General features: G+C 42.7%; 1 protein-coding gene and 1 long non-coding RNA gene across 3 annotated transcripts in view; one reads left to right on the top strand and one right to left on the bottom strand.

The window, feature by feature from the left end:
- LOC103529205 (myosin heavy chain, skeletal muscle, adult) overlaps positions 1-16,325 on the bottom strand; it is an 88,134-nt gene extending 71,809 nt beyond the window's left edge. The window contains exons 1-37 of one of the 2 annotated variants that reach the window (XM_030461698.1): positions 16,107-16,325; positions 15,874-16,017; positions 15,625-15,781; positions 15,289-15,316; positions 15,080-15,191; positions 14,793-14,885; positions 14,144-14,207; positions 13,886-13,984; positions 13,680-13,783; positions 13,463-13,601; positions 12,908-13,026; positions 12,665-12,814; positions 11,846-12,016; positions 10,802-11,111; positions 10,630-10,715; positions 10,060-10,147; positions 9,852-9,969; positions 9,561-9,684; positions 9,343-9,479; positions 8,986-9,241; positions 7,992-8,234; positions 7,611-7,787; positions 7,380-7,525; positions 7,201-7,291; positions 6,720-7,109; positions 6,353-6,479; positions 5,779-5,897; positions 5,326-5,522; positions 4,758-4,941; positions 4,506-4,671; positions 4,209-4,333; positions 3,712-4,020; positions 1,487-1,690; positions 1,007-1,132; positions 741-911; positions 551-655; positions 312-407 (exon numbers count right to left, since the gene is read on the bottom strand). In XM_030461698.1, coding sequence (XP_030317558.1) covers positions 312-407; positions 551-655; positions 741-911; positions 1,007-1,132; positions 1,487-1,690; positions 3,712-4,020; positions 4,209-4,333; positions 4,506-4,671; positions 4,758-4,941; positions 5,326-5,522; positions 5,779-5,897; positions 6,353-6,479; positions 6,720-7,109; positions 7,201-7,291; positions 7,380-7,525; positions 7,611-7,787; positions 7,992-8,234; positions 8,986-9,241; positions 9,343-9,479; positions 9,561-9,684; positions 9,852-9,969; positions 10,060-10,147; positions 10,630-10,715; positions 10,802-11,111; positions 11,846-12,016; positions 12,665-12,814; positions 12,908-13,026; positions 13,463-13,601; positions 13,680-13,783; positions 13,886-13,984; positions 14,144-14,207; positions 14,793-14,885; positions 15,080-15,191; positions 15,289-15,316; positions 15,625-15,781; positions 15,874-16,017; positions 16,107-16,310 — 5,679 coding nt within the window. In that variant the 5' untranslated portion in view covers positions 16,311-16,325. The remainder of the gene's footprint in view (positions 1-311; positions 408-550; positions 656-740; positions 912-1,006; positions 1,133-1,486; positions 1,691-3,711; positions 4,021-4,208; positions 4,334-4,505; positions 4,672-4,757; positions 4,942-5,325; positions 5,523-5,778; positions 5,898-6,352; positions 6,480-6,719; positions 7,110-7,200; positions 7,292-7,379; positions 7,526-7,610; positions 7,788-7,991; positions 8,235-8,985; positions 9,242-9,342; positions 9,480-9,560; positions 9,685-9,851; positions 9,970-10,059; positions 10,148-10,629; positions 10,716-10,801; positions 11,112-11,845; positions 12,017-12,664; positions 12,815-12,907; positions 13,027-13,462; positions 13,602-13,679; positions 13,784-13,885; positions 13,985-14,143; positions 14,208-14,792; positions 14,886-15,079; positions 15,192-15,288; positions 15,317-15,624; positions 15,782-15,873; positions 16,018-16,106) is intronic. The other variant, XM_030461697.1, reaches the window with a different exon arrangement.
- Positions 1-22,147, top strand: part of LOC115599306 — a 28,354-nt gene that overhangs the window by 1,978 nt on the left and 4,229 nt on the right. Inside the window, exons 3-5 of the long non-coding RNA XR_003988301.1 lie at positions 16,121-16,219; positions 18,101-18,645; positions 20,092-20,168. This is a non-coding gene — a long non-coding RNA (uncharacterized LOC115599306). The remainder of the gene's footprint in view (positions 1-16,120; positions 16,220-18,100; positions 18,646-20,091; positions 20,169-22,147) is intronic.

Below are 22,147 nucleotides of genomic sequence, written 5' to 3'. Positions count from 1 at the left end.
CTGAATCCTTCTGCTGCTGATCAGCAGCAGAGACTCATGAACTTCTCAGTCAGTGGATGTGGCCCCTGGGTATGTTTAGTTTGACCTCCTGTGTAAAAACAACTGCTGAACCTCACTCAATTCATCCCAATTCATCCTTGACTCCAGGCTGCCCAGAACTCAGCTAGGCCTCAAGACACACAATAGTGAAGTGGTGTATCCAAGACTACTGTGTCTTGAGAGTTTGCTCCATGCTCATTCCTGGGATTCATATGCATGGCAAGGACCATGCTTTCCAGCTGCCTCTTGCCCAGTCTCCAAGCAATACTTACAGCCTCCTCAGCTTGTCTCTTGTAGGATTTCACCTTCATTTGCAGCTTGTCCACCAGATCCTGCAGCCTGAGAATATTCTTCCGGTCTTCCTCAGACTAGAGGGGTTGGCAAACAGGAAATAAAATTAATTCTTGGTTCTGCATCATGTGAGGTTAACTATTGCCCTTGAGGACGGTGCATGAACACTTGGACTTGCTGTGAGTAAACTCGGTCAGGCCAAGGAGTCCTTCTGCCTTACCTGGTAGGTCAGCTCCTTCACCCTCCTCTCGTACTTGCGCACACCCTTCACGGCTTCAGCGCTGCGCTTCTGCTCAGCATCAACCTCCCCTTCCAGCTCCCGCACCTGCAATGACAAGTCCACTTTAGAGCTTCCCTGATGGCTGCTCACCTGACATGGCTGCTCATGCACAAACAAAAGCCCTACGCACCCTGGCCTCCAGCTTCTGGATCTGCTTCTTGCCTCCCTTCAGAGCCAACTGCTCAGCCTCATCCAGACGAAGCTGCAGATCCTTCACTGTCTGGTCCAGGTTCTTCTTCATCCTCTCCAGGTGGGCGCTGGTGTCCTGCTCCTTCTTCAGCTCTTCTGCCATCATGGCTGCCTGATGAAAGCAGAAGACCACAAGCCATTTTGGGGCTGGAGACCTTTTAGGGAGAAGGCACTTATCTGAAGTAGTGCAAAGAATCCCCATCTCACATCTGTGATGGCCTTCTTGGCCTTCTCTTCAGCATTGCGGGCTTCCTGGATCGTATCCTCCATTTCCCCTTGAATTTGGGTAATGTCTGTTTCCAGCTTCTTCTTGGTGTTGATCAAGCTGGTGTTCTGTTTAATAATGAAAAAGATTGCCAAGTGAGTTCCAAAATGGAACATTTATTTTAGAAGTTTATTCTCTAAATTTAAAATTGCTGCCTGCATTTATAATATTTGCATCCTGCTTCATATGATGTATCTTGACAGCTCATCCACAGTTAGATAGCAGAGCGTTCTTAAAATTTTAAGAAACACTTCTCACTTCAGTTAATGCAGTCTTACTTGTTTTGTTGTCATACATGTTTTTGTACAAGGGTAAGAATTCTTGTTCAGATTAAGCTTTTTAAAATTTAATACTTTACACAGATAAAAAGTCTGGAAAAGGGAAACAAATGGCTCTTGAAATTTTGATCTCAAAACTCTCACCTGGGTGTGGAGAAGCTGAACTCTCTCAGTGGCATCCAGAAGCTCCTGCTCAGCCAATTTCCTCGACCGCTCTGTCTGCTCCAGGGCTGCCCGTAGCTCCTCAATTTCAGCCTGCAGCAGGTTTGCTCTGCGCTCCACCATGGCCACCTGCTCCTTCAGGTCCTCCTGTGTCCTGAGAGCATCATCCAGGTGTATCTGGGTATCCTGTAAAAGAGAGTAAAGTGAAATTACAAGGTGGCACAGCACTGTTGAACAATGACAACTACCAACATCCTAATAGTTATTTTGTCAGTATATTATATGTCTTTATAGATGTGCAGTAGATTCTTATGAATAATTTATTATGTCATTATATGCACAGTATCTAAGGATGGAAGCTTTTGACTGATACATGGTATTGCACATTGGTTTAGGTTGAGTGACAGCTCTGCCTAAAGTTAAGGCTATGGAAAGGGAAGGGTAGCATGAATTCAAACTCTATCTGACTGACACAAGAAACTTAGAAGATGAATGAAATTGGCCTTTGTCCCTGCTTTAGGCAGAAGAAAGAACCTTCTCTCATCTTCTCAAGTACCCCTACATAACAGACACAATGTTATGTAGACACAATGATTCTCCGGGGCTGCACAATGAGTAATTGATTTCATCCAGGAAAAATCACCTTTGTAAAACTGAACCACTTAATCTCATTTGAACCAGTGCCATCTGAAAATCACATAAGGTATTAGTAATTGGAGATTATATACTGAGAGGCACCAAAACTTCCATTTATCACCCAGACAATTTCTCTAGAGAAGTTTGCTTCCTACAAGGAGCTTGCATTTGTGATATCACTGAGAGGCTGGTGGACCCTTCAGATTATCACCTGATCCTACTATTCTGTTTTAATGATACTGCAACAAGGCAAGTTAAAAAAACCAAAGAGACACTATGTCCATTGGAGCAATGTTAAAAGGCTTTGGAGCACTGGCAGTGTGCTCTTGTACTCTCCTAGTCAGAAGAAGGAAGGAAGGAAGGAGGAGAAAAATTGAACTGGTGTATGTTTAGCTGTCTAGTTGGTGACATATTCAAGATGTTGCCTTCTATGATTATGGATTTGCTTTTAAGAAGCTGGATCTGTTGGGAGCTAATGGGATTCAATGACCAAATGGGGCAAGAGGGACCTTTCTAACAAGACCAGAGCTTTAAACTAGAGTTAGTGAGGGAAGGGAATGGAGTTTGGAGAACCAGGGAGGAGACAGGGGCTGCTGATGTATGAGGAAGTGACAGGGAAATATCTTTGAAATTATTCAAAAGAATTAGGGTTTGTTTCTCTAGAAAGGTGATGTGGTTGACATCCCAGCTGAACTGTGGGATCCCAACTGAACTGTGCAATGTGCCTAGCACAGGTAACAAACAGCAGGAATTCAAGGCCACTGTGCTTCTAGAAAGCTATGATCTTGTCGCTACCACTGAAGTTTGGTGAGATAAATCACACGACTGGAGTGCTGCAATCAATGGGAATAAACTGTTCAGAAAATTCAGGAGAGGAAAGTGGCAGGCAGGCCACCTTGTTTGCATGGATTGATTGCACAAATCTGTCTTTGAAAAACAGTGATGATCCAGACTGAGAGATTATGAGTGAAAATTAGCAGCTGAGCCAACAAATAAAGCCTTGTGGTTGTTGGTATTCACAGTCCTGAGGGATATAGGCCAGGTGAGGTAAGGTCAAAACTCTGAATTTCAGAAAAATGGATATGGCATTTGTTTAAAGAAATTACTGTGTGGGATGCCCTGGAAAACTAGTATCAGGGAGAAAAGAGCAGAGAAGAACTAGCAGCTCTGCAAGAGCTCCCAATTCCTATGTGAAAGCAATCAGGCAAGGAAGGCAGGATAACAACAAGGCAAGGTGTGTCCAGTTTAGAGAGAAGAATGATAAGGAGTGACCCCATGGCACTCTGCAGATTCTTAGGAAATAGGGAAGGGAAGCGAAGGAAAGAGAATAGAGGTGCTGATCTCCTTGTTACCCAATGACAGAACATTGTGGATGTCACCTCACAGAAATCTTAATGGTTAGGTTGGATAGGTGTTTGAGCAATCTGATCTTGCAAAAGAGATCTTTGCTCATGAAAGAGGGGATGGACTAGATGGTCTTTGAAGGTCTCTTTCAACCCAAACCGCTCTATGGTTCAGTGATTCCACAGAATTAGACAAGATAGACACCTATATGCACATTCCTAACATACCTTGAGCACTCCCTGTGTGTTCCTCAGGTTCTTTTGTGCCTCTGCAGCCACACGGTTGGCATGGCTGAGCTGGATCTCCATTTCATTCAGGTCTCCTTCCATCTTCTTCTTCAGACGCAAGGCTTCATTCCTGCTCCTGATCTCAGCATCCAGGGTGGTCTGCAAGGACTCCACAACTCGGAGGTGGTTTCTCTTCATCTGGTCAATCTCCTCATCTTTCTCTGCTATCTTCCTGTCAATCTCAGACTTCACCTGGTTGAGCTCAAGCTGGAGGCGCAGGATCTTCCCCTCTTCATGTTCAAGGGAGGCCTGGACAAGTTGAAGTAACCATTCAGAACACCAATGAAAATACTGCTTGCTTCCTAGGTAATGACAGTTTCAGGAGATCTCAGCTGACTGTGCTCCCCAGACAGAACAGAAGGGGACCAAGCAGTTTTAGGGACATTTCCCCAGTGCTTATCTTTTCAGTGCAGACACCAGGGATTATGGACATGTACCTCAGCTTCCTCCAGGGAGGCCTGGAGTTCAGATTTCTCCTGCTCAATCTGCTTCTTGATTTTCTCCAGCTCATGAATCGCCTTTCCTCCCTCAGCAATCTGCTCCGTGAGGTCAGAAATCTCCTCTGGGGGAGCAAAGACCAATGTCATGGTCAGGCAGAGAGATGGATAGGAAGGGCCCTGCCACACCAAGGTGACAGGCATCTCTGCAGACCTGTGGCCACAGAGCTGTGTGGAGTGCAGGGTAGTGGTGGTCAGTGAGAAGGCCCTGCCAGCAGCAGAGGGCCAGGGACTTACGCTGCAAGTTCTTGTTCTCACGCTTCAGTGTCTCCAGGTGGTCCAAGGACTCCTCATAGGCATTCTTCATCTTAAAGAGCTCCGTGCTGAGCGAGCGAGACTCCTTCTGGGAGGCTTCCAGCTCAGCCTGCGTTTCCTCATACTTCTGCTTCCATTCTGCCAGGATCTGAAGAGAAATGGGGCATGAGTATGGAGGTGACAATCAGGAGGGGAGGCTCTGCCCAGGAGCCCCAGGGCTGAAGCCCAAAAGACCTTGTCAAAGTTCCTCTGCTTCTTATCCAGAGCTGCGCAGGCAGCGTTTGATCTCTCCACATCAATCATCAAGTCTTCCACTTCATTCTGCAGCCTCTGCTTTGTCTTTTCCAAGGAAGAACATTTGGCATTGACGGCTTCAACATGTTCCTCTGCATCCTGCAGGCGCTGTGCCAGCTTCTTCCTGGTGGGAGGTAAGGACAGCTCTAGATGAGAGCTTTTAGGAGAGCCTATTCTGTACTAATCAACTGAAGGTGGTTGGCCACTTGGAGAGCTTTGAGCCTAGTCTTGTATGAGTGGTTTCTCTGTTGAAAGGCTGCACAAAGCCAAAAGGGTCCTGGCACCTTCTGAGTATTTGGTATGTCTTAGATTTTCTAGCCCAGAAGACAGTATCTCTCCTTCCAGTCTACACTTTTTCCACAGCACAGTTTTCCCCTGTCTTGCTCTCTCTCATCTACCACAAATGCAGTCCCATCCCCATTCTATCCCCATCTTGGAAACACCAAGACTGATTTCCCTTCACAGTCTCAGTCTTTTTCAGCCATTTGGCATCCTACTCCCCACATACTTGGCCTCCTCCAGCTCCTCCATGCGCTGAATAGCATCCGTCTCATATTTGGTTCTCCACTGGGCCACTTCACTGTTGGCCTTGGACAGGGCACGCTGCAGCTCCCCCTTGGCCTCCTGCTCCTCCTCGTACTGTTCCCGCAGCAAGTCACAGTCATGGCGAGCAGACTGCAGGGCGTGGGCCAGGGCATTCTTTGCCTGGGTAGAGATAAGTATTGAGATAAAAAATTGTAGTATCCTGTGAAATATCTTCCAATGCATTAATTTAATACTATAACTAAAACTGCTGGGTGGGTGTTGTTGCTTGCAGTGAAGGGTACAGGTAAACCAGATGGAAAAAATGTAATCCCCACAGAAATTAAAGTTTTGTCCCAGAATGCAAAAGACCCTGTGCCCACTAGGAAGTATAAAGTTGAGCAACTTTTCAGGGGCCACCTGTAAGAAAAGTTATCACCTTTATCTCTTCCTCTAGGTGCCTCTTAAGTTCCTCAATTTGTTGGGTAAATCCTTGCTTGCCTCTTGACAGCTGAGAAATCAAAGCATCTTTTTCATCCACCTGACGTGAATATTCACCTAGAAATGCACACGGAAAGGAAATACATATTTACTGGTTTTCACGACCCAAAGAATATGAAGAAAATGTTGTAGGTTACTCTCCTTTGCACAGCACAGAGGAGGTGCTCTTCCAGTGGCACAATCGGTTAGCACGTGGTGCTTTTACAGCACTACAAACCGGAGCAATGCTGAGGTAGTGACTTCAAGCCTCACCTTGGGGGGAGCTCCAGTGGTGCAATCAGGTTAATGTGTGGTGCTTATATAAGCAGTACAAAGCCGAGCAATGCCTAGGTTGTAAGTCCGAGCATGAGCCAAGCATGCATTTGGAATCTCACCTTTTATTGGTCACCCAATCCTGCTCATGAGCAGCTGGGGTCAGCCCTAATTGGGCACAGGTGGGCTTAAAACAAGCTCACGCCTCCCACCTCGTACTTAGCAACACCTGATTGCCTCATTTCACTACATGCTCTCACCTGCTTCTGTCTGCAGACGAGCTCTTTGTGTATTGAGATCATTGATCATGCGCTGATGCTCTTCTTCTTTTGTCTTTATCTCACTCAGTTGGTCTTCCAGGGTGCGGCACATCTTCTCCAGATTTGCCTGTGGGGATAAGAGAGAATGAAAGAGGATTGGTATGTGCACTCCTCCTTCAGAATAATCTGAATAGCAGGATTCTCAAAGGAATGTATGTAAACAGATATGCAAGAGATATATGGATTAGTGATGCTAGAAGGTCAGAAGTACAGTTCCATAGAGAGAGAGCATTATATTGTAACCATATTTTTAAAATACATGTCAACATTACTTATTTTCAAGTTGGTTTTAGAATATTTTCAGTACCTTGGCTTTGGAGACAGACTCCATGTTACTGGCCAGGTCGTCAATCTCCATCTTCAGCTCACTCTTCTCTTTCTCTAGTTTCTGCTTCACCCGTTGCAGGTTGTCAATCTGCTCCCCAAGCTCAGCCGTGCTGTCCGCGTGCTTCTTCCGCAGAGCAGCAGCCGTGGCTTCGTGCTGCAGCGTGGCCTCTTCCAGGTCACGGCGCATCTTCTGAAATTCTGCCTCACGCTTCTTGTTCATCTCAATCTGAGCTGAGGTAGCTCCTCCTGCTTCTTCCAGGCGCTCGCTGATCTCCTCTAGTTCCCTGGAGAGGTCAGACCGATGCTTCTCTGCTTTTGCCCGAGACGTTCGCTCTGCCTCAATTTCCTCCTCCAGTTCCTCAATACGAGCCTGGGGAACATTGGGAACAGCCCTTCACACCCACACCTTTGTTCCAGTTGATGGCTTTTGGATTGTTGGAAGAGAAGGAACAGAGACTCACCTGCAGCTCCTTGATCTTCTTCTGTAATTGCATGCCCAGGAGCTGCTCATCCTCAATTTTGCTCTGGATCTGGCTGATTTCAAAGTCTTTCCTTGGGGCAAAGCAAACCCTGTTATTGCCCGAACAAAACCACCCAAGTGCACCAGCCCAGCCCTCAGGTGTCCCACAGCCACACTTACTTCTTCAGTTTCTCATCTAGCTGCTGTTTATCATTTTCCAGATCCATTATGCTGTCATGGGCCATCTTGAGGTCTCCTTCCAGTTTCCTCTTGGCTCTCTCAAGGTCCATGCGCAGTTTCTTCTCTTGCTCCAGGGACCCTTCCAGCTACAAGAAACAAAACCATCATTGTTCTACCAGCCAGGTCTAACTCCACACCTGTCCTGTTCTTACTCTATGCCTGTGTGCTTACATCATCCACTTGCTGCTCCAGCTTGGTCTTTGCTTTGGTCAGAGTATTGACTTTGTCCTCCTCTGCTTGCAGGTCATCTAGCGTCTGCTGATGGGCCTCTTGGAGGGCTTTCTTCTCTTTTGTCAGCTTGGCAATGGTTTCGTCCAGGGCTGCCATCTCCTCTGTGAGATTTTTCACCTACAGATATGAACAAGTGTCAAGGTACAGCAGAACACATCTTTCTTTGCAGTCACATTTTCACTTTTCACTGTTTTACAGGTGCTTTGCTGCTCATAAAAATCTGAGTTCCAAGTTCTCTAAAGTCAAAATGTCTTACAGTTGCAAGGTTTTACTCCTGCAATCAATAATGTCTTGGCCCTTTATGTGTCTCCCCACATGTACCTTGTTTTCAGTGGCATGTTTTTCTTTCTCCACCTTGGCCAGTGTTAGCTCAAGGTCATCAATATCTTTCTTCAGCTCTGAACATTCATCCTCCAGTTTCCTCTTCTTGGCTGTCAGCTCAGCATTAATTTCTTCTTCATCCTCAGCCCTTTCAGTCACCTCCTTTACTTTTGCTTCTAGCTGGATTTTAGTTTTGATCAGCTGGTCACATCTTTCTTCTGCATCAGCCAAAGCATCAGCTTCCTAGTTGGAAAATACAGTAAAAGTTATCTAACAGAATACGAACAGATATGCATCAATAAGATCTTTTAGTTTACTTTCTGTAAAAAGGTTATTGAAGTAGTTAAAAAAAAAAATTTAAAGCAATTTTTTAATCAGTTTTATTTTTTCTTTTTCATTATCCAGTAGTCTATTAAATTTTAACTTTATTTCAGGCATGTTAGTGGCTTACTTGATTTTAACTTATGTTTCCCTTTTATCCTTTAGAAAGTGATTATATTTTATGATGTACCATGTTCATGTTTATGTGGAAGTATTGAGAAATGTAAAAAATTCCCTCACTGAAAAAATACTTTAGTAGAAGTATATCCAGGCAATATACTCAATGGACTCCATAGCTGGATTAATTTTTCCCTGAAGTTGACATTTCAATTGAACAGTATTGCCTGAATGTTGCCTAGGTTTATGAAAGCCTAAATGTCATTAAAGAAAAATAAGAAGGGCTGTTGTTTGTGTTATGTAAAGGGCATCTGTATCTTCTGGAAGCAGTAATTACAGGAGCTCAGGTGAGAAATGGCAGTAGGTTCTTCACTATGAGAAACAAGACAAATCCCACTTTGAAAAGAGTGAGACTGAATCATAAAAGATCATGGCCTGAATTTTAGATTTATTTTAGTGTGTGATTTGAGAATTATGTACTAAGAAATGAGTAAGATCTTATTTATTAATTTCGTCTATTAAGATAAATAAATGAAAAAATAAAAATGCTACGCACAGCCTGCACTTGGAGCTGCAGGTCATTTTTCTCCTGCACCAATTTCACCATTTTCTCCTCCAGCTCCTTCCTTTTGGCCTCAGACTTTGCAAGTTCTTCCTTGGTTTTCTCAAACTCTTCCTTCATGTTGGCCATTTCCTTCTCAGATTCTGCACTCTTCAGCAAGGGCTTGATCTTGAAGAACAGCTTCATCCAGGGCCAGTGCTTGACGTTCATGAATGCACGAACATTGTACTGGATGCAGTAAATGGACTCCCTGAAGCATAATTAAAATGTACATTGAATACATTAAGTATGCTGAGTGCCAACACTTTCCTCCAAGTGCAATGGCTTTAACTGAAGATGAGGAATGCCTACCTCCTCTGAACCATCCTCTGGTACTCCACTCTCATCAGGAAGCCCCTGCACATGGCCTGTGTGCGGGTGATGAGCTGGGCCAGCTTCTCATCCCGCATCTCCTCCAGGAGTCCCAGCAGCCCAGCTTTGAAGAACACCTTGAGAAAGGAAATGTTGCAGCACATCAGTGACAGGTAGAACAAAGAACAGGCATGCAGTGAGCCAAGGAGGGTTTGTACCTTGGTGTGTCCAAATTTGTACTGCGTGTGATCCACATCGATTGAGCCAAGAAGCTTCTCAGAAGCTTTCTTGCTGTCAATGAACTGTCCCTCTGGGATAGCACTGGCATTAAGCACCTTGTATCTTTCAAAAGAGAAAGAGGAAAATAAGGCTGTTGGTTCCCAGTCAACACACACTATCTACTGAACCCTACCAGTTCAACAAACCTGAAAAAAGAGTCCAGCCTGAATGAGCCTATATGAATGATCCATCATTGCTTTAATGAAGGCTGAGAAATGCAGTGCTCTTACCTCTGTTTGAAGTCAGCATAGAGAACTCTGCTGGGGAAACCTTTCCTGCAAATTCTGATCCCTTCCAGCACACCGTTACAGCGCAGCTGGTGAAGTACCAGTTCATGTTCCATTGCACCTGGCAATTCAGAATGTAAATTAATACCTGCATTTCTGGTTCATGGGAACAACTTTATCAGAGGAAGTTCTCTCTGCATGAGCATCTTACCAGGTGTTTTTGTTTCATTTGGGATGATGCAACGGACAAAATGGGGGTGAGTGCTCCGTAGGTTGGTCATCAGCTTGTTTAAGTTCTCCTGTGAGATCAGATGTAGCAGCATGACTTTAAAAATTTACTTCTGTATAATCTGTATCTATATGTCAAAGAACTAATGTAATTAATCTTAGGAGGAAGAAGCTTTCCAATTAAAAATTTAGGTTTAATAAAACCTTCTATACACTTCAATATTCTAATTAAAAGAAAGTTTAAAATTCTTCACATTTGTCTGAAAGAAGTAAAACACTACTGCATAAAAATTCTAATGCAAGCTTTTATAGCATTAATATTTATATTTCACCCTGGATTCTGAAAAACACTTTTTCAGTAAGAACGCAAGCAACCTTTTAAAAGAAATTCAAATCCTAATTGTGAATTACTAGGAAAAGTCAGTGAACAAGTTCTCAATTCTTATTCTTCCTTTATCATATAACCAAGGTCATGAGAAGAGCATGAGATTAGAAAGCTTAGATTTGAAACTATATTCATGTCCCTTTACAGATAATGATATTCATACTTTACCCGGAAAAGAGCTGAGACAGTCTGGAAAGAAGAACCCTTCTTCTTGGCACCTTTCTTTGCTCCACCACTGCCACCACCACTTGCATCTGCAAAAACGATAGGAGTTTTTTTTATATTACCTTTTTGGTAATATATCATAAATGTTGGGAAAAAAGAATTTTAGAAAACTAACCTGCATCTGCTCCACCATAGGAGGCAAAGAGTAAGGCCAGTGTCTTCACAGATGATTTCTGATACAACCCAATGACAGTTTCGTTCAAGGGATCCTTGTTCTTCTCCAGCCATCCAGAGATGTTGTAGTCCACTGTGCCAGCATAGTGCACCAGGGAGAAGTGAGCCTCAGCCTTGCCTTTGGCAGGCTTGGGTTTCTGGAAATTGCTGGACTTGCCCAGATGCTGGTCATAGAGCTTGTTCTTGAAAGAGGCGTCAGTTGCCTTGGGAAACATACACTCCTCTTCCAGGATGGAGAAGATGCCCATGGGCTGGAAGATAGCACAGTAAAGAAGAGAGAATGCTTGTAGAATAACTTGATCAGAAGGAAAATGCAGTAAAAGACAAGAAGATGAGAAACCAATATCCTTGCCATGAAGAATGTTAAGTTTAAAAGATTCACCTGCTTCTCTCAGAATTTGGCACAGTGATAAAGAACTGATTTTCATGCCCAAAACAAGGCAAAAAATCAGGAGGACAAATATTATGTTTTCAAATGCCATTCTCAAAAGCATCCATTGCATATTTGTTTCCGGTTTTGTACTTTCAGTAATCTGCCTAAATTATACGCAACTGCAAGAAATCTCTTTCATTTCCTTGCACTTAAGAGGTCAGGCACTACTTGTATTGGCCTATAGTTACTTTACTATGAACCATCTAGAAAAAAGTTATCATCTAGATAGCTTTTTTCCAGAACCTGAAGAAAATATTCTTTATTTTATTCTAGGAGCTGCGCTGTGGTTTTGATTAAGTCCTCTAATCAAGGAAATGGAGAAAACTTTCACCAAGAAAGTGTGTGAAGGATGACTTTCGTAGTTTTGTGTGGTCTTTGTAATATCTGTAATGCATACTAAACAAAAGTACAGATCAAGGGATATTTTAATAACTAGAGCTGAATGCATGAACCATGGAAGAGCCCCTTTTTAAAAAAATACCATTTAAGCATTTTCAATTTTAAAAAGAAAGAATTCCTGAATATACACGATATTTTTAATTCAAAATTTACTTTCTCAATAAGTTCAATGCAAGCAGCCAGGTCCATCCCAAAGTCAATGAATGTCCACTCAATTCCCTCCTTCTTGTACTCTTCTTGCTCCAGCACAAACATGTGGTGGTTGAAGAACTGTTGCAGTTTCTCATTGGTGAAGTTGATGCACAGCTGCTCCAGGCTGTTGAACTGCCCAGTGGAAAAAAAAAAAAGGCACAACAACTCATTGTCAACATGCCCAGTTCTTGTTCATCCTCAACACTTTATAAATCTCTGTTATTAACCACAACTGTATTATCAGGATCTATGTGCAAATCTCAAAGAAAACCACTTACATAATGAAAAAGTTCCAGAGCAGATATTCCTAGTAAATCTGCTAAAATCCGTCAAGTACTATGGCATATGCCTCAGTCTTCAATTTTCAAACACTTGATATCATTTATTAAATATTTATATATTCCTCTTTTTGTCCTTTACACCACTTACACATCTTTTATGTTATATGTTTGTAAATTAGTCTACAAATAATAGTTTGTCTTTAGAAGCTGTTATATAAAACTATTGTACTTATGTTGTGTTTTTTCAGTCATTAACAATAAGCTTAAGTTAGTACACATAAAATTCGATTTGCCACTTTTACACAAACAGTGTAACTAGTGCTCTTGTATTCATGAAGTTTCTGAGGATTTTGTTCTGTGCTACAAAAGCAAATAAAGGGTTTTTTTCAGAACATTGCAAAAGACTAGCATGTTAAATCTTCAGAATAATATTACTTGGGAGTCCTTGTATGCACAAATCTTCCCCTGCAAGAGCAGTCCTCAGACCTGGAACACTTACATCAAAGATCTCAAAGCCAGCGATGTCCAGCACACCAATGAAGTACTGTCTGGGCTGCTTGGTATCCAGCTGTTGGTTGATGCGAACAACCATCCACAGGAACATCTTCTCATACACAGCCTTTGCAAGGGCACCCACTGAATTGTTCACCTAAAACAAAGAAGTGTGCAGCAGAAGGAAAATAATATCCATAGTAAAAGTGTAAACTATGACAGAGGTTCCCAGTCAACAGCTGGTTGTTACCTGCTGCACCGTTTGACCTTTGGTCACATATTCATTCCCAACCTTGACTCTTGGATAGCAGAGGGCTTTGAGCAGGTCTGCTGAGTTCAGACCCATCAAATAGGCAGCCTTGTCAGCAACTATGTAGAAGGACAAGAAGACCAGATATTAAGACGACCAAAACATGCATCATTTTGAGTGACAAACCCTTGCCAAAGCAACTACAATTTTGAATGCCTCCATTTTCTTTAAAAAAAAAAAAAAATCAGAAATATATCTTCTGAATAGTTTTTCTCTCAGTGGGTTTTCAATGTAAGCACACTAAGGAGATTGTGCTATCCAGAACTGTGGTATCCCAGAAGAAAATTATGGATACATATGCAATTTCTACTTCAAATAAAGGTTAGGCAGTAGCTGGAAAAGGTATATTTTGGATAGCAGTTTCATACCTATGTACTAGCTCCACCAGAACACTGTTTTTACACATTTCCACTTGTCTCTTTTTCCATCTTCCAAATACTGTATTATTATTTCTACTTTCATTTCTCACAGTTCATCCACAGAAACTGCTAATACCTTCTGTGCCATCAGGCTCCGCCTGCTCCTCTCGTTGTTTCTGCTTGAACTTCAGGTTGCCATAGTGCATGACAGCCCCTGTCAGCTTGTAAATTGCTGTTTTTTCATCAGCACTGAAGCCCAGGATGTCAATGGCACTCTGCGATACATGAAATAATATAAAAGCTTTGTCTGGGACAGATTAAAATAGATACATTTTTAAAAAATTTTTACTTACATCTGTAGCCATCAGCTCCTCCTGGTCATTGATGCTGGGAACAGTGATCTCACCTTGGCTCACAAACTGGAAGTCATATGGGTTGGTGGTAATGAGAAGCATGTCTGAAAGCAAGCAGAGGCAACGTGCAGACTTAGTTTAGTCAAGCAAGGAATAGTGTAAGCTGGTGTTCATAATTCATCCTCAAAGTTAGTAATTCGTTTTACCTATTAGCTCTGGCTTCTTGTTGGACATGATCTGATAAAATATGTGGTAGCTCCTTTCTGCCTTCAGCTGGAAAGTTACTCTGGACTTCTCCAGCAGATCTGGACATGAAAATCAAGTACAAACAAGATGAAACAGCACAAAAGTAGGAAGAAAACAGGAAGAAAATCAGGGAAGACAGGATAAATGGTTAGGTTAAAAGGCGTTCTATGATAGTTGGTGAATGGGCAGACTGTATACCGTTCAGGGAAGTGTCTTACATGTTTCAATATCAGCAGAAGCTAGTTTTCCTGTGGCACCAAAGTGAATTCTGATGAATTTGCCCTTTAAAGGAATAAAAATGTCTTAAGAATTGTATTAAAGAAAATATATGGAAATGAAAAGTTTTTCAATTTACATCAATGGGCACAAGGTTTTTACTTGGAGATATTTTCTTAACAATCAACTGTATTAGCACCATTGGCATTAGGTCATCTTTCACATTTTTGACCATTAGAATAACCAGCAGTGGCACAGATGTACGTTTTTTGTATGCTGAATATACAAATTAAAAGGAATGGGTGTATTTTGCTAGCTAAACTCTTCTAAATGTATCCTGCACATAGAGCAGTCATTTTATTGATACGGAAATAACCATTTAAGTAGTTTAGTTGTTAAATCTATCTTGTTGTCAAAGAAGCCGTTTCATTTCTGATTACCTAAATTTTTCATTAAAAAAACACCTTATTATTCAAGTAGAAATTCTCTCTCTCCCCACTTCTGCTCTTTCTTTCCTTGCTTCCTTCCTCCCTTCTTCAATTCCTCTCTTTCTCTCACTCTTTTCCTCTCCTATCCTGAACAACAGAAAAGACTGACTGCTATACAATCCTGTTTACTAGTTTTAAGGAATCATTTCGTTAAGCAACTTACAAAGCGTGAGGAATTGTCGTTCCTCACGGTCTTGGCGTTTCCAAAGGCCTCCAGCAGTGGGTTGGCGCTGATGATTTGATCCTCAAGCGTTCCCTACAGAAGGGTAATGATTGCTGTTATCCGTTTCAAAAACTATGTCAGAAACAGAGGAAAGCATTGATTCAAGCCAATATCTACTAATTAATAATTTCATTTTCAGGCATTCCCTACAGGATAATTTTTCACTCAAGTGATTATATGAAATAGCACATACATGCCAAGTGTGCAGTCTTTTCCTTCTCACTCACCTTCATTTTGCCAGATGTCTCCTCCTTCTTCTTCTCCCCACTCGCTGCAATTGTTGCAAAGTACTGGATGACACGCTTTGTGTTCACAGTCTTCCCTGCACCAGATTCTCCGCTGTCAAACCAAAGAGAGAAGCAGAGAGTGTGTGATCAGGCAGGAGGTCCCCTGGCACTGGGCAGCCCCACAGGAACCTGAACAGGGAGGTACTTACGTGATCAGGATTGACTGGTTCTCACGATCTGTGAAAGAGGTAGGAGTACAGTACTTCAAAATCAATTAAAAACATAGAAACAATTAAGCAAAGGTAATTTTAATGTTTTCACCCCCTGATGTTAGCTTCTGTTAAAGCAAACAAACAACTTCTACAACATCTCATGCAGCACAGTGGAGTCTTTTTTAAGAAAAGTAAAAACATGGAAAAATATAGAGAAGTAAGCATGTATCAGAACTATGAAAGCTTTGAGAAATATCCTCCTACTACTGAGACAAAGTATGCCTTTGAAAAATTTCATGATGCAATCCTACTGAGAGAGATGGAGCAACTCACCAGTGAGCATGAACTGATAGGCATTGTCAGAAATGGAGAAGATGTGTGGAGGGGCCTCCTGGCGCTTCTTGCCTCGGTAGGCCAACACCACCTCCGGGTTGTACACAGGCAGCCACTTGTAGGGGTTGACAGTGACACAGAAAAGACCCGAGTAGGTCTGTGAGGAAAGGAGACAGCCTGTTGGCTCCACTTAGCCTGGCAGAGCAGTTCCTCCTAGCTGCCCAAAGGGAGACTGTGGCTGGTACTTACGTAGATCATCCAGGCTGCATAACGCTCTTTGAGGTTGTACAGCACAGCGGGTTCATGGAGGTGGGTCATCATGGCCATGTCCTCAATTTTATCATACTTGGGAGGGTTCATGGAGAAGATTTGATCATCTTTTACAGTCAAAGTCTGTCAGAGGAAGAAAATGATGCATATATGTCAACTAAAAGCTGAGATTGGGAATCAAAGGGTGTCCTTCATCTTTGTTTTTCACTCACCTCTCCACCTTCAGTCTTGACAGTGACCTTCCCCGTTTCTCTGCTCTGGATTGTCCCTTTCACAAAGGAATGCTTAGGATGCACCACGAAGACGGATGACTTGGCATCAAAAGGTTTGTTCTGAGCCTCAATTCTCTCCTTTTCTGACTTTCGGAGGTAGGGGGCTGCCTCCCCAAATATGGCCATCTCAGAGTCTGATGACATGGCTGCACTTTATGGAGGCAACCGTCAGCAGAGAACACTGTGGAAGAGCAGACATGTTGCTGAAATATGTCTAAATATAAGTGTATATTAGTTGCAAAAAAGATGGAAAAAGAGAGGAAGTTTATTAATTCTATGCACTTTTAAAATGTATATTTTTGCACTGCTAGGATTCAAGATTTTTATAAAATGCAAATATTGTATTTTAGAAGACTGTTCAGATTTGGGTCCACAGTACTGAAAGTGCATTTGAAATATTCCATAGTCATGTAGTAGTGCCCATGCACCCGTTTTTAAAAACACTTGAAATTGTTACGATGCCTTTTTGTTCAACTAATACTAATTCAGAAAGTTTATAATGCTGTCACACTACTGCTTTGAGTTATATACTGAGAACTCCAGCATCTTAATGCTCAGTTACAAATCTCTAAAATGCTTGAATCGTTGTAATAATGATACAATTATTAATGAACTTTAATGAGTTCTTCAGTCCAGGCTACATTGCCTGTCAAAAGAGAGCAACGGTGTTCCAGAACACACTGACATAGCTCCATTTCTGTTATCATAGAATCATCAAATTTTCAGGGTTGGAAGCGACCTTTAAGATCATCCGGTTCCAACCCCACTGCCATGGGCAGGGACACCTCCCACCAGATCAGGTTGCTCAGAGCCCTGTCCAGCCTAGCCTTAAAAACTTCCAGGGATGGGGCTCCCACCACCACTCAGGGCAACCTCTGCCACGGTCTCACCACCCTTGTGGTGAAGAGCTTCTTCCTTGCATCCAATCTAAATCTCCCCTCCTCTAGTTTGAATCCATTCCTCCATGTCCTATCACTCCCTTGACATCCTAAAAAGTCCCCCCCTAGCTTTCTTGTAGCCCCCTTCAGGTACTGGAAGGCCACAATAAGTTCTCCTTGGAGCTTCTCCAGACTGAATAACTCCAACTCTCTCAGTCTGTCCTCATAGGAGAAGTGCTCCAGCCCTCTGATCATCCTCATGGCTCTTCTCTGGACACACTCCAGCACATCCGTGTCCCTCCTGTAAAAGGGGCTGCAGAACTAAATGCAGTGCTCCAGGTGGGGTTTCACCAGAGCAGAGTAGAGGGGGAGAATCACCTCCATGGACATGCTGGCCACGCTTCTACTGATGCAGCCAAGGATACAATTGGCTTTCTGGGTTCCAAGTGCACACTGATGGCTCATGTTGGACTTCTCATCCACCAGCACCCCTGACTCCCTTTCCCCAAGGCTGCTCTCAAGCCACACACTGCTCAGCCTCTATCAGTGCTTGGGATTGCCTCAACAGAGATGCAGGACCTTGCACTTGGCATTGTTGAACTTCATGAGGTTGGCATGGGCCCACCTCTACAGCCTGTCATGGTCCCTCTGGATGGCATCTCTTCCCTCCAGCATGTCAGCCACACCACACAGCTTGGGGTCATCAGTGACCTTGCTGAGGGTGCACTCAATGCCACTGTCCATGTCACTGGACAAAGATGGTTTGCTCTTTTGCTTTTTAAAAATTAATATTATTAAGATAAGTACAAAAAAATTGAAGTTCAACTCAGGAGTTTCAAAAATAACTAATTTCTAAGCCAGGATTAATTTCTGAGAAAAAATATCTTTTTTTCATTTTTTTTCCCTGAAACAAATATGTGAGTTGCTTAGGACAACTTTTATTTATATATAAACTCTATAGGGATAAGTACCTAATATTTACATAGCCTTTTATATTGTGTTATATTTGTTCTAAAATGAGACAGTAACATGATAATTCTTTATTTGTCCCTGCAGGAACAGGTGTTGGCTTATAGAGGAGGAGGGCTGCAGCTTTCAGTTTTTGTGTGGAACAGAACAGGCAGAGCATTAAGGGAAACAAATGACAGCATTGTTTTACAGAGATGAAAAGTAGACCTTGGATGATCATTTTACATATCTTTCTACTCTCATTTCTTTACTGATTTTGTGGTAAATTTTGGACAAAACTATCTATTAATCCACATGCTCTAGACAGAATGTTGAATTTTGTCCTTTTTCATACTGCATTAATCCATTTCTCCTGCTGCAACAGCAAAGATGGAAAGCAGCACACCTTGCTCCCTGTTAGGTCAGTTAAGAAGCAAGGAACGTCCCTGTGAAGATTTTCTGGTCTGCCAGAATGGTCAGAGACATCAAACACAGCCACTTAAATATTGAACTAGATGAACTTTCAATGTCCCTTCCAACCAGGGGTGTTCTATGATTCTACAATTCTCTTGAAAACCCTACCAACCCTGGTCACCCCAGCACCTTCTACTGTGACCAGCACCTTCTACTGTGACCACTCTGGGTCTGAAAAGGTAGGGTGAACCAGTCACCAGTCACTCATCAGTACAGAAATCTCCCTCAAAAGGATCTTTCTCTGCTCTTTAAGAATCAATAAATCAGCGTCTTACCTCTTATGATACCCAATGGGCGGCTTGCTTGCTGGCAGCTGGTCAGTACTGTAAAAAAGAAATGAAAAAAGCCTCCTACTTGCTGCTGCACAGAAATCCAGAGTGCAAATGTGCAGGTGCCTTGAAAGCAGATTTAAAACCTGAGCTCAGAAATTGAGTGCCCTCCTGGAAATGAGCATTGGAGGCAGCAGGAATGTTGTGGCACATAAGGGCACCATTCTCTTCCTGCAAGCCTGCCGACCCCATACACTTACCTTGAAGCTTTCCGTGGAGGCAGGGCTTACTTGTCCCGGGGATGTTTTATACGATCCAGTCTGCAGATGCTACAGATGCCTACTCTTTCTTCGGTCAAAATATTTTTGGCAAACCTTCTTTGGCAAAGCATTGTCTGGCAAACTAAGGGCATAATTGTCATTTGACATGACTAGATATAATTAGAAAATTTTGATATCTTACTGACTATATGAATACATCTCCTATAAATAATTTGACAAGGGTGTTAAGGAGGGAATCTGGACTAGTTGAGGCACTTAGAGAACTTGGATGCAGGACTTATGGATTCTATTGCTGACTTTCCCACCGACTCACTGTATGACCCAGGGTGGATTGCTTGGTATGTCTGCATTGCAAATATCCCAGCTGTACAATGGGGATTACATCTTTCCCAAGTGATGGTATGAAGCTTATATGAAATGCCTACAAATAATGCATTAAGTAGGCCACTAAGGAGGAAATAAGAATTACTAAGAGCATTTTGTGGTTGTGTTGCTAAAATTCTGGAAGGAGTAGTCTGGGGCTGTGCTAGTGGTGGTGCCTGAGAATCACAGACATAGCAATATGACTGGCTAAGAGTAATGGGTGTCGCCACAGCAATAGGAGACTGGGATCAGACTGAACTACTGGGTTGGAGTAGTGTGCTTCTGATGTATGAAGAAGAGCATGCATGCACTTGTCCATCTGCATACTTGAAACAGTGAAAAAGTGGGAGATTTTCCATATCTTGTTAAAAGCCTTTCCATTAATTTTTGCAAAGGTGTCTTAGGGTCTGCTATGATTTCTGCTGTGTAGGTCAGTGCAGCTGAACAAGTGCTCCTTCCTTTTCTTGATGATGTTTTAATTCATGAGAAAATACCCATTCTGGCAATTCAGGCATGGTTTTCAGTTCTTTCTTATGTCTTTTTTTCAAGTCTAACCTATGAATCTGTATTATAAATAAAGCCAATTGCTGTGGTAAAGGTTTAGGCCTGTAGAAATCTATGCCATTTGAATGTTCATACTACTTTTCAACAAGGAATGGTTACACGTTCTTAGAGCGTATATATTAACCAACCTTTTTTCTCCATTCTGCAGAAATGTCTGCTCCTGCAGAATTCCAGAGCCCTTCCACCTTCGCAAAGAGTTGCTTACACATACAGAAGACAACCTAGGTAAAGAAACTTGCAGTCCTTGTTTTATCTTTCAACACACAGCACTTCTTTCCAGTTCTTCTAGCATAAACAAACCACAGTTTCAGTCAATGACTGTTCCCATTGTCAAACTCAAAAACTAGGAAAAAACCAAAGAACACTTCAGCCCTTCCCCTACCCACAACTCTTAAAAACTCATCTCTTGCACATTGCCATATTCATGGAGTTCCAGCAACAAAAGCTATCAAGTTGCTGCCTATATCAGAGCATTAGAGGTGGTAGGCAGTCCTGATACTCTGAGAAAGGGAGATTTGTTGGCAGTCATGGAGAGTGACTCATCTAGTTTTGGGGAAAGGGAACAGTCACTTGAGCTGTTTTGAATACTGTCAGATCTGAACACACTTTTCTCTGAGGAACTGGAGCATTTTAGTTATTGAAAGAGGTCAGCGAAATAAGGACAAGGTTAGAAAAATGATACATGGAATCCAAGGTAATATCCAGCATAAGGCAGTCCCTTGTGCATGAAGAGCTTGCTCCAAGAGGAGCTCCGACATTGCAGTACCCACATTTTGGGTGGGTTGACCCCCAGTCTGGAAACCAAACCTCTTCCAAACTGAGTACCTACAGTATCACATGGTGTCCAGAAGCCCAGTGGCCAGGAAGGGGAAAGGGGAGCCTTGGCAGATCAGAGCATGGGGTTAAGAACATCATGGGAGCTGCAAGGATGGCTGGGACCTCTCTCAGGATGGGACAGCTGGGGGGTTTCTCCCATCAGATTGAGAAGGAAGCTCTAGCCTCCCATTCCTGTAACAGCTGAGGTTGTAACATCTGAACTGTAAAGGAAGCATCTTCTGGCAACAGCATGTTAAGTATTATTACAATGACAGAATGGTTTGAATAAGAAGAACACTTCAAAGATCATCTAGTTCAACACCCAGCTGTGGGTAAGGACTTCTTTCAACAGATTAGGTTGCTCAAAGCCCCATTCAACCTGACTTTCAAAACTTCCAGTGGTGGGGCATCTGTAACTTCTTTGGTGAACCTGTTCCAGTGCCTCATCGCCCTCATAGTAAAATATTTCTTCCTTATACCTATTAGAAATCTTCCTTTTTTCAATTTAAAACCTTTGCTTCCTCTCTTGTCTTGTCACTGCAAGCACTGATAAAATGCCTTTATTCATCTATCCTGTAAGTCCTCTCAATGAATTCAAAGGTAGCAGTAAATCTCCTCTAGCCTTTCTCCTTTCCAGGCTAAACAACACTAAGTCTCTCAGCCTTTCTTAATAGGAGAGGTGTTCCAGCTCTTGGAGAATTTTCTGTGGCCCTGTTCTGGACTCACAATGACAGAAGGAGTACTCCAGATGGAGTGTCACAAGAGCAGAGTAGAGGGGGACAATCATCTCCCTTGACTTGCCAGCACTTCTTTTGATGAAACCCAGGATATTGTTAGCTTTCTAGGTTACAAGAGGACCTTGTCAGCTCATTCACCTGTATCCTTGAGTTCTCTGAGTAGCTGATGTTGATTTTCTTTGGGGTCCTGCTCTCAGTGGTAGTTATCAAGCTTGTCTTGTGCAGTGCTGTCAGGCTGGGACAAAGTACCCTCAGAATGTGCCTGGATTTCCAGGGCCTATGTGGAAACTCTGACTGTGACTTTAGGGACTGAATATCTTTGAATTTCCAGTGTTCCAATGACAGTCCATCTTCTCAGCAGAGCTTTTCTGGGGCTTTGTTGTTGTGTTGCAAAGGTTGTGGACCCAGCTGTGTAACAATCAGGAGCGAGGCACACAGCCAGGCATCTCTGGGCATGCAGTTAGCCAAGGTAAGGTCTGATTCCTTCTATGGAATTATTCCTAACCTCCAGGTAGCTTCTCAGATGTGAGCTAGGTTGTGGGAAAGAAGAATTCCTTCCTTACTCTATGATGTTCTCTCAGTATGTCAGATGACATTTCCTCTAACTGCAGACCATTGAGGATTTTTTATTTAAAGTTCAGGTGGGTTTGG

Source organism: Calypte anna, chromosome 18, assembly GCF_003957555.1.
Source record: "Calypte anna isolate BGI_N300 chromosome 18, bCalAnn1_v1.p, whole genome shotgun sequence".
NCBI classification, from domain to species: domain Eukaryota; kingdom Metazoa; phylum Chordata; class Aves; order Apodiformes; family Trochilidae; genus Calypte; species Calypte anna.
This window is presented reverse-complemented; position numbering and strand designations above follow the sequence as displayed.